Source organism: Haliaeetus leucocephalus, unplaced genomic scaffold, assembly GCF_000737465.1.
Source record: "Haliaeetus leucocephalus isolate CR32 unplaced genomic scaffold, Haliaeetus_leucocephalus-4.0 Scaffold871, whole genome shotgun sequence".
Classification (NCBI taxonomy): domain Eukaryota; kingdom Metazoa; phylum Chordata; class Aves; order Accipitriformes; family Accipitridae; genus Haliaeetus; species Haliaeetus leucocephalus.
The window spans coordinates 2,336,992-2,348,754 of NW_010973307.1; the positions used below are offsets into that span (position 1 = coordinate 2,336,992).

At 49.2% G+C, this 11,763-nt stretch overlaps 1 protein-coding gene across 1 annotated transcript; it reads right to left on the bottom strand.

The window, feature by feature from the left end:
* Positions 1–1,763: 1,763 nt before the first annotated feature.
* Positions 1,764–5,547, bottom strand: NEIL2 (nei endonuclease VIII-like 2 (E. coli)). The gene is made up of 4 exons (XM_010583202.1): positions 5,410–5,547; positions 4,006–4,337; positions 2,549–2,745; positions 1,764–2,080 (listed from the first exon to the last, which is right to left on the bottom strand). Exons 1-4 carry the CDS (start codon positions 5,545–5,547, stop codon positions 1,764–1,766), a joined length of 984 nt encoding a protein of 327 aa, XP_010581504.1.
* Between the last annotated feature and the right edge of the window lie 6,216 nt (positions 5,548–11,763).

Consider the following 11,763-nt stretch of genomic DNA (forward strand, 5'->3'; position numbering starts at 1 on the left):
AGCCCGGCCCCGCCGCTTCCCCGCCGTAGCCCCGCTCGGAGCCCTGGGGAAGGCACAGCACCCTCCCTCCCGAGCCCCACAGCCCCTCTTCCCGCCCCACAGCCCTTTTCTTCCCCCCCCCACAGCCCCTCTTCTTTCCCGCCCTGCTTTCCTCAGGCAGCCCCCGGGCCCTCCGCGCTTCAGGCCGTGAGGCGGGCTTTTATTTTTAAGTCACCTTCTGTCTTTTTTCTTTTTCCCTAGTAGCACTTCTCACCTGCTGGGAGCCAGGAGGCAAGGCCTCACCCCCCAACCTCTGCTCGCCCTCCGCATTTGGCTCAGCCATCTCTCCCCTACGCCGTCCTCCAAGGTGCGAGGTTCAGCTTTTGGGGCTCTTTTTGCAGGGGTTGTTTTCTTTTGTTTCGTGAAGGCTGCTGGAAATGCCATGCCTCGTTTCCAGGCCTTCGCTAACAACCCTGCAGGACGTGCTCAGGCACTGACATTAACCATCTTCCCCGGCACCATAACCCCATTAATAGGGATTATTCAGCAGTCCCATAACCTGCAACCACCCAAGGGCGTCGCAGCTCACAGGGAAGAGGCTGTGCAATTCTTGTACGGGAAGCAGCCTACCGCCGAGGTGTTTAACTGCAGTGTTCCCTCTTGATTTCCAATCCACTTCCAGATCTGGTTCCCATGAAAAGAGTTTTCCTGCTAAGCCACCCTTACACAGCTGAGGAAAGCTGCTGGTACCATCCTCTAAAGGGCAGCACCAAACACTGGAGTTTCCCTGTGCGCCCCAGTTTTTAACCAAGAGACCACCAGAAAAGACACACTAGACTTAACCTGAACATCCCCAGTTCTAACTTCAGCTTTTATTTTTCACTCAAGTCAACAATCTATTGTTAAAGTAAACCCAGATCCAGGGAGAGAGGACAGCAACAGCTTCTGCCTACCACATAGAGGCACACAGCTCAACAAAGGAGGGACCGCATCATCTCTATTTCCAAACCTTTCTGCTTTCAAGTTACCTTGGAGATCATGAGTTTTATGCAAACCCTGTCACAAAAATAGTATTTAAAATTTTTTTTTATCTTTACAGCAAGATCTGGAATTGGCAGTTTGCCACAAAACTGAAACCTGTGGGGGCAGACACCACACCAGGCAGGCAGAGATGAGCTCCAAGCACAGCTGAGGTTTATTTTCACCCCTCAGAAAGAGGCAGCTGTTCCTGTAAGAGCTGACAGAGGGAACAGCCACTCACTATTAACCACACCTAGTCACAGCCCAGCACACAGGTATTCAGCTACAGAGGCAGGATTATCTCATACTGAATTAATCAAGCTCTTTAGGCAAAGGGATACACTCCTTTCTGCTAACTCCACCATAAGCCATTGCACCTGTACCAGAGTCAAGGGACAGGGTCACTTCAGACCACAGTAACCACCCACTCAACACCATGCACTTTCCATTCACTGTAGTCTGAACAGGGGGACCAAGACACCTCAGAACCAGTCAAACTATTTACACTGTTGTGTCACTGTGACAAAAAAAGATAGACATGTACAACCACTTTTGGTTTTGCATTGAGGCATGCAGTATTCCTGTAACACACAGCAGTGATTCCTGTAATCTCCACTGAGCACTTAACTCCACCAACCCACTGCCCCTAAGGAGCAAGTTCAACAGCCTCAAAAAAATCACCAAGACCTTCTCAGGGTAACTAAGAGCATGGTTCAGAGACCACCTAGACACTCTCCAGGAAAGCAGGAACACAGAAAGCCAGGTCACTCTGTGACTGGGGAAGGATCCCCATCCCCTGACAGCACTGCAGGCTGGCACTGAGGACACCACCATGTAGGTCTCTTAAAGCCACCTGAGGGTCCCAGAGTTCCCTTCATCACTGCATGCCCGAGGGGACACTGCTCCTTCTGGTAGATCTGAGGGTGCAGCCTTTTGCCACGCAGCTTGCTGTGCAGCCAGTCAGAGCTGAACTGAATGGCACAGTCAAGCAGATGCTCCAGATCCGAGAGAGCCAAGAGAGAGCCTTGTGTTAACGGATTGATCTTGGCCAGGTACAAGATCTCGTTCTTAATGATGTTCCCTGGAAAGGGTCAGAAATAAGGAGACAATAAGGATATTTCTTATCAAGATAATGCAGACCTATGGCTCCAATCTGCAACTTCTGCCTCAGGGATCAGACCTAGCAACGCCATTCCCCATATCAGAGGTGGCATACAAAGAGTAGACTTGCATCTGAGATTGGACTGGAAGATATTCTCTTCCCACTACCCTTGAAGCAGACCTTCCTTTCTTCCACAGTACAAACCAATGCATAGTCACACACAAAGGCGGCTCGCTGTGCTCACGCAGTGCACTCAAGAATCTGAAGCCTGTGGCTACAGACTGCAAGCCTTGTCCTCAGCAAGATGACCACATACCCTCAGCTGGATCAACCAGAAGCCATAAGGCTAAGGAGTAAAAGGCTCAGACATGCAGCTCTGGATCTGTAGACATCCTACCCACCCACCTTCCTCCATTTCTTGCTCTACCACTATGCCCTGGAACTCACCCAGCCCTGAAAAATATCTTTGGTCTAAGAGGGTGTAGCAGATGGGATCAGGTGCACGGAGGGCATCCAGCGCCCGGCCACGGTGGAACTCAACAGACAGTATGTCAGAAGCAGGATCAGTCCTTGGAGAAGAGCACCAGTACATTCGGCAGTTGTAGAAAACAAGGAAGCCTCCACTCTCAAAGTGCAGAACCAGCCTGGGAGAAGCAGAGAAGTTGAAGTCTCTCATCAGAAACATCCCTGTTATATTCTGCTCTGGCTGACGAAACTTGCACAGGAAGAGCAGAAAGAGACTGCAGCATAGCAATGAAGTGAAAAGCTACCAGAAGGTGAGAAAAGAGCCTGTACATGACGTAAGCTTAGGGAGGAACACACAGCGAGGCATCAGTCCTCACACATGCCTACCTATTCTCATGAGAGCCAGGGAGAAGTCTTGAAGTACCAGTCCCCCCATTCCTATACCCTAGTCCAGCTATTCCTTCCCTGCAGTTTATCACTGCACATGCTTGTGTGCACAGGGTCACAGCAGGCACTCCAACACACCAGGCCACCATCTTAATGCAAGGCAGTCTCTTTAACAATTTCAGCCAAGAAACTTGGTTGTGAACCTACGCAACCTGTGGACAATTGTTCCTTCTGCTGCCCCATGGTCCCTAGCTGAGAGACAGCAGCAGGCAGGGAGATGCATCAGCATCTTAGCTCTCCCCAGCAGGCAAGCCAGACGACCAAGGGCTCCAGCAGTAGGGTCCACAGTCAGGGAAACTGATGCTCAGAGTAGCACACAGAACTGAATACATCTGAATCTATTTGCATAGAAATAAAGCAATCCTTCAAAAGACTGCAGGATGGGGAAGCAGCAAGTGTGTCCCTACCAAGTATGCCACATACACAGGGGCGAGGCAGGCACCCACCTTGGACATTATTAACCATTGGTGTTAAACATTTCACAAGAGCAGAGTCCACACTATCTTCCAGTATTTACCCCTTCCTTGTTCAGTACACTTCCAGTGGGACTCAGGACACAGTCCGTAGCCCGTGTTTTCAACGCACTGCTGCCTTTAACAGCATCACTTCAGCCTATGCTTCCAGCTGCCTAGATGTATGCTATTTATCCAAGCCTTTTTTTAAACATGCAATTGGGAGAAACTGGCATTTTCAGGGCATGATTCACTCTGGCATCCTAAAAGTTCTCTCTTGGAATAAAAATCTTAACTGAACTACCGCTATCATCCTTAGGCTGGCAGGCAACATGCATCCCACAAGCACTCTGTGGGTTCCCTGGTTGAACACACCCCACACCCACTCATGCCATCTCTCATGCTTCCTTATCTTAAGAATCACCAGAGAAAAGACAGGGCTAAGAGCATCCCCACACAAATTTAGTTTGAGACAGAAGAGTGCCTCGCCAGGATGCGAGGCAGGGAGAAAGCAGAGTTTGTGAGGACTCCACTAAATACCTGGGTATAGGGTCCTTCCAGTCCCCCCTCTTATTGGCTTTGTTTGCTCTTGACAACTCATTTGCCCGAATGCTGCCAAACAAGCCAAAGTGGAAGCGCAGCCAGTTGCCTGGACCCTCTGCTGTATCTGGGACTTCAGGTCTTGAGTGCTGGAGTTCCTGCAGCTCCTTATCCTGGGGATGTATCTGTGGAACACAAACCTGTTCTTGCCCTCCCTGGGCAGGAGAACTTGCCTCGCTAGCTGCCTTTGTTTGCAGCACTGTCTCTTCTGCAGTTGGTCCTAAGGGACCTTCAGCTGCCACAAATGCCAGGTACAAGTTCTTCCCATGAACCTGAGGAAAAAAAAAGGCAGGATGTACGGAGGATCCATGTAAACTCTGGCTGTCTCCATAGAAGTGATTAATTTCTACAACGTCTTTCAGGTAGAAGGCACATCACCCCACCCTGAACACAGGTCATTAGCATCTGAGCCATTCCCATCAGAGCCGCAGTCATTCTCTCAGCATCCCTTCTTTGTCTACATGAAGCACAAGGTGTTCGGATGCCACTCCAGTGTGAGCCCCTCCCAGAGGTTCCTGTCAGGCCAAAGAGACACACCAGGACAGACACTCAGGGTTTCGAAGTCTGCCATCACTGCTTCTCATTTGTCTCCCCACTTTGTGATGGCCTTAACTGTCTCAGGCTCAGATGACCTAACTCAAGGGTGGCTCTGAAGCCACAGGCTAGCCACAAATCACTGTTGAGCAGCTCACGTCTATGCCCCTGGCTGAGACTATCGTGTAATCAGAGGTGAGGCTGCACTAGCATTTGGTCAGTCAAGTCCAAATCATCATCTGAGGGAAGTCAGGCAAGTGAAGCCCCCAGCAGGACTGACCCAGCATGACCATCTCACAAGTGCCCACAGCATAGACATTTCAACCTAGCCAGGTGAAACTCTGCCCTCTGGTACAAGGGAAGCAACTGTGCAAGTTCACAGCTGAGGGAAACAAGGCTGCCACTTCTGACCCACATGAAGAAATCAACTCTCATCTTCTACAAACAGCCCTCACCAACACCTACTCCTTGTCCCTCGAGAGGCACAGAACCAGTGCATTAGTATGACTGACTCAAAACTGCAAATAATTCTGGGCATCTCCATGTCTAGCCACATCACTACAACAGCCTCTCCTCACAGTAACCTTGATCCCAAACTTTGCAACACAGAGAAGTACTCCAAAACGTGCATTCACAACTCTTTGGCCACATGCACCTATTTTGTGGCTATAAACAAAGCCAATGGTCCATCTCAAACACAAGCTTGGTGTCATTCTGAGGTTATGCACCTTCTGTGACACAGATGCAAGACAACAGTGGTTTGGCTCGTACTTGCCATGGACCATTAAGTTCATCTTTAGTACAGCTCACCTGGGAGTCCTGGAGCCTCAGGGCATTCAGGTCATTCACATTGATCTTCCGGCTGCTTCCCCCCACCTTGACCACCACTTGTCCTACAAAAGGGGAGGTCAGCAGCTGGAACTTCCTCACCGATGGGCCCTCTGGCATCTCCAGCAGCTGTTGAGGGAATAGCAGGTCCCTTGGTGCCCTAGACTTGAAGGAAAATTGCAACTCAGAAATACACAAAACCAGTCAGAGGCTGAGCTCCCCACAATCTCCTCACCCCATCCCTGCGGCAAAGTCCATGGAGAGAAACAGATTCCTTTAAGGCCCAGGGAGGTGGGGGAATTTCTGTCCTTGGAGATATTAATAATTCAATCAAATAAGTCCCAGAGCAACCTGCTCTAACGGTAGTTTTCACCCCACAAGCAGGAATTTGGCTTGGGGATCTCCAGAAGTCCTTTCCTACCACAGGTTCTCCAGGAGTCATAGAGGCCCTTAAATTAGACTGTTTAGCATCTCTCTCCTCACCAGGAACAAGAGCTCACCTGACTCCAACCATTCCCTCAGTTACAACCTTGATGTCCCAGTACAAATGAGGAAGGCAATCTTGCATATATATTATGAACCAGAACCAAGGCAGGCCAGTGAGCCATCCTTCTCCTGATCAGCCCTGGAGTTACCTCATCCCCTCCCCTTGCTTTACCAGCTGCTTGCCCCGCTGACTGCAATGGCATGGGGCCAGTTAGGGAGCATTCATACACTCTACTAGCAGCATTGGGGATCAGAATACTCCAGATAAGGGGGAGATGAAGCAGCATGATGCTACAGCATCTGGTAGCTCCCTCCAGGAAGCCACACCAGTACATAAGAAGTTATTCCTGGCTTCACATCAGGCAGCAGGGAATGAGCCCCAAGACAGAACACACAGCCCAGCGCTCAGAGCCCAAGGAAGCTCATCACCTGCAGAGCCACACAGCTCCAATTACTGCTGATTCAGTTCACAGTGGGCTCATTGTGAGAGAGCACAAGCACTGAGCAGTTTGTAAGGTTTTAATGCACACACTCCCCCAGCTGTAGCCGCTCTGGACAGCACAGTAATGCTCCTCTTCAAGAGGAGAGGCTGCCCTTTCCCCCAGGGCTTCAGAAGAACTAGCATCTGTTGTCTCTGGTCTCCTCCTTCTCTCCATGGACCTTCCTACTTCACCTTTTCACTCCAAACCTACTTCAGGCTCTTCCAAAATGCTCCTTCCTCCAAGGAGGAAGAGGAGGATAACAAGCCCCAGTCCTCTGCAGGGCATGACACCCACCTCCCCAAGAGCACGACCACTGCACCCCAGAGCCTGTCCCAGCAAGCCACCTGAGCTGGTACCACTACAGGTCTGAGGCAGGGAGCCAGGACTCCAGGAGAAATCCTCCCCATGTATGGCTCATTTCCAGTCCTTGTCCTCAGACAGAAGCCAAGCACCCACACCAGAACAAGGCTGCCAAGTTCATCCACCTCAACCCAGCTTTACCTGCACGTCCACACTGCCAGCTCACCTGTACCCAGGGATTGCAGACCCACACCCCACCACAGAGGAAACCCCACCGTGGCTTCAAACCCCTGCACAAGGCTTCTGCAGGGATTTCAGGGCATAGCCCTGACCCTCCACATGCAACTCGGGGGGGAGGGGGGTGTGTGTGCAGAGCTCCCCATCTTCTCACACTCAGCCAAGCATCAATTTCCAGCTCTCCAAAACAACTGAGCCCAGTTTCCACCCCATTTCCCCCCAGGGCAGTGGAGGCACTCATTGCACTCCCCCCAAGCCTCACATCCAGCCCTCAAGCCACTGCCCTCCCCTTATGCATGCACCTGGGGGGCACACCATGCAGCCTTTCTCCGCTACTTCATTGCCCCCTTCTGCTCCTCCACACTCCAGAGCCCTTCCTCTGCCCCCAGTTCCCCGCCCAACACCCCCAGCCACCTCCCACAGCATCTCTACCCTCTCCATAACCAACCTACACACCCCCAACACCACCTCCCACACCCAAAACCCTTCTGCCCACCCACCCACTTTTATAGGGGAGGAGGACCCTCCCCTCCCAATTGCAGGGAAGCTTCCCAATTGGCTGGTAGGGGAGGAATGGGTGGAGTTTCAAGTGCTAGCCATGCTCACCCCACCAGCTGTCTGGGAACTGGTTAGACTGGGAAGGAAGCTGGGCACCTTGGGAGGAAGGTTGGGTGTTTTTAGGAGGGCTGTGTTTAGCCACCTCCACCCTCTGCAGAAGCACAGCCCTTGCTGGCAACTTGATTTTGGCTCCAGGGTGGTGTCTCTGAGTTCAGCTGGAAGCATTCAAGCTGAACAACAGCCTACTATGCAAAACCATGTTAATGAGCAGGCCAGAAAGATAAGTCACGATGACAGCAAAGTGCCCCAAGGAGGTTTTCCCCTCTCCGCTGTGCTAGGGGGACTACCTGCTGCATGGAAAACATATTGTATTAAAATCATAGAATGGTTTGGGTTGGAAGGGACTTTAAAGATCATTTAGTTCCCCCCCCGCTGCCATGGGCAGGGATACATCCCACTAGATCAGGTTGCTCAAAGCCTCATCCAGCCTGGCCTTCAATTGCTCCATTGCTGCGTCTGTCACTTCTGGTGTTTGTCATCCTGCGTCGACCATCCCCGTTCCTACCTCAAGAAGGGGCTCAGTGTGACTGTCTGGACTTGGAGGCAATGTTCAGTCTACTGTAATGACTCATTGCTTGGGAGTCCCCAAATCTGAGCAATTAATTTACCAATTATATTGCCTCTCATTAGAAACTAACATTTATTTGGAAAAACATTTCCACCATGGGGGGGGGTCAAACACTGGAACAGGAACTCGGAGAGGCTGTAGGATTTCTATCCTTGGGGATATTCAACACTTGACTGAACAGGACCCTGAGAAACCTGATCTAGTCCCTTCTGATTTAAATTACACTGTAATTCTATCATTATGACCTCCCCAGGACAGGACCCATTGCACCATTGCGTCTTCAGGTGCACCGCAAATGTGATCATTTACCCCCAGCCCGCTCCAAGAAGCCCATGAGGGTAGTCAGAGTCAAGCAGCAGCCTTCTGTTTTTATTATCATTGTTTTATTTCCATTAGTTCTAAAGGTGTAGAAGTTACGTGGATTGGTAGCCATACTACTTCATAATATATAGTTTTTTAGATCTTTAAATAATTACAGCTTGTTCAGTTGGTTGGTTTCCCTCTCCCCCTTACAAATAAGTGTCTGTTTCCATGGGACCTTCCCAGATGACCTAGGAAGCTTCAAACTTTATACATGGCGGGGGGGGGGGGGGGCAAAAAAAAGAACCACCCCTGACATAGTCACAGCTTCAATGTTATATTAAGAGTTGTTGATCGGTTTTAAAGCTCCCTTACAATATTCCTGAGCTCCTCCTGATTACACCCTCTCCAGTCAGCCCATAAGACTGCAAGTGAAATATGGATCTCTTCTGATCAATTTACAAAAGAAGAACTGAAGTGATTCAAGATATTGCACTTCCACAAAGAGGAAAGACATTTAGAAATGGTTAAATGACCTTTCTACCCCTCTGGCTCCCCGTCCTGGTTCTTGTCTGCTCGTTTCACTCTGGTGACCACTGAGCCATTGCAAAGGTCTGGCTTGGCACAATCAAACCTTGTGCTGCAAACCCTTCGACATCAAAATTTGTACGTATGATTAGTGATGACCTCTAAGGGAACAAATCCCACAAATGCATTTATATACGTGCTTAAATGTTTTTCAGGACTCGGCCCTTCCCTCTTACGCCTCAGGGCAGGGATGGTTCTTGGTCCTGCATTTGTATAGGACCTAGCCTGGTATGTTCCTCATTAGGTTCTCCAGCCATGCTGCAATGAAATAAATTATAGTAATAATAATAGCAAAAATTATCTTGCTTAATAATTGTATCCAATTTCATTAGCAAAACAGGCTCTAAATGCCTCCCCCATCATAGGAAGGAAAGCAGAGCTCAGATGGAACCCAGAATTTTGTAAGTTGCCCCTCCTGCTAGAATGAGCTGAGTGTCCTGAACCTGGTAGCACTTTTATCCTCTAGTCCTGTGAGTATCCCTTCATCTGTCACTTCTGGTGTCATCCTGCGTTGGCCATCCCAGCTCCTACGTACAAGAAGGGGCTCTGTGTGACTCCTGGGCTTGGAGACAACATTCAGTCTCCTGCAGTGACTCATTACTTGGGAGTCCCCAAGTCTAAGCAATTAATTTACCAATGATTTTGCCTCTCATTAGAATCTAACGTTTATTTGGGAAAATATTTCCACCGTGAGGGTGGTGAATAGCTCTACAACAGTTTTGGATGATTGAAAAGAACAACAGAAGCAGGTGTATCTGAACTTCTACTGCTTGTGGTGCAAAGGGGGGGATAAAAGAACTAATTTCTACCACTCAAGAGAGCCAAGTTGTCCTCATAGCTGCCAGAGCCTCACCTTCTTAATGCAGACCTCTTGTTCTGTTACCAGGGTCCTTGTAAATGCTCCTCACTGTGTTTCAAGAATTATTTTTAAGGCTTTGAGGAAGGCTGAGAACCAGTTAACAAATCTCTACCATGGTCATTTAGATAACCTGAGGGATCATAAGGGAGGCTTATGTCCTGCAGGGTTTTTCCCCTCTTGCATTGCGAGCAGACCCCTTTATGGCATTGCAGAGCGTGTTTTAAGGGCAGGAGAAAAATTTAGCCAGGGAGTTCAGCTTTGAGGGCAGTAGGAGGAGTGCAGTGATAAGGCAAGGTGGACAGAGCCTCTGGGAGCATCTGTATGGAAAGAGAAATGGGGTGTGTGGTTGGTCTGGACTTTAGCTCCTTTCTAGGAGGGCACCTGCTCCCCTCCCTCTCAGGCTGTCCAGGGTAGTTCTAGGTATCTCAAATGTGTGCATTAGCCAACTGGCATCTTTGTGGTGCATGCTTCTCTGTTACAGACAGGAATTCACAGCCAGATCCCAAGGGAGCTCAATTGCCATTTACAAAGGAATATAGTTCAAGGAGGAGGCTGGCTAAAGACCTGCGTGCCCAGGGAGAAATGCCACCCCAAATTCATATTTTTAGGTGCTATTTCTGGCCTCTTTTCTGCAGCCTACCAGGCCTGAGCAGAATCACATAATTTCATTCATTCTTATTCATGTTTCATGAATATCTTTTTCTTGTCTGTAATGAGGATAGACCCTGCATTAGCTCAACAAGACAGAGTGGAAGCTCTGGTGCAAACACCATCCAGCCATTCCCATGGCATCACTGCCATGGTGTTTTTCTCTGGGGAGTGCAGAGGGTCTGTCACTCCCCCAAAACCCTGCAAATCTGAGTTGCGCAGGGCACAGGGAATGTGGAAGGGTCCAGGTCTCTACTGTGACTCCAGTCCCAGTCTTTATCATGACCAGTCCAGTTGAATCCTTCTCCTTAAAGAAGCTTTTCTACCATCAGGAGGAAAGTGGCGAGTTCAAGCAAAGACAATACAATGCCATTCTTTTGCTTCAAACATGTATGTGGCTTTCCTCTTCGCCAAGCCATGTATCTTGGTGTTTGGGTGGAAACACTCTGTGGGAATGTTAAACAGCGGGAGACAGAGGATGGCACATTTGGGAGGGATGCACAATCCCTCTTCTAGATTTTCACTTTGTAGTTCCATACTTGAGTTCTGGATGCAGAGAGGAAAAGAAAGGAGCTGGAAAGGCAAGAAGGGTAACAGAGTTTGGGAGTGGACAGAAACAAGAGTGGAGAATCTTGTAGGATGAGGTCTCCCAGAAATTCTTTGCCTGGACAGGCAAAGCTGTCCCTCCTCAGAAATGTCGATGAAAACATCATGACAAGCATCTGGTGAAGCACTTACACTGCACAGGGGAGCTGTGGCATCTGCGATGCTGGAGTTTGTTAAGCCCATGCTAGAGAAAGAGCAGTCAGGGCTAGGTTAGGTAGAATTGATCCCTTTGGGAAAAGGGAATGAGTCAGTGAGCTCTCAGCATCAATTCCAACTCCATTTGCTAGGATTCCCTGGTTGCTGAGAGCCTTATGGGCAAGAAAAAACATGAGTCTTGTTTAATACTCATGCATGAATGGAGTTATGCCTCTCTTGCAGGCAAGCAAGTCTATGCACATGCTTGGTAAAGAAAACAGCCCCTGCCTACCTCCATTAGAGGCTGAAGCGTTTGCTTGTTGCAAAAGGTGAAATCCTAAAGGGTAAGATGTGTGAAATGGTCATAAGCCAGCTGTTAGGGGGAAAGTGGGCACTCACAGTACAGCCAAAAAAAAATGACAATCAGATTTCATCAATGACATCAAAACCAACATAAAAGTATGCAAAATAATTAAATTAACTGTCTCAAAAGCAATGGCACAGCAGCG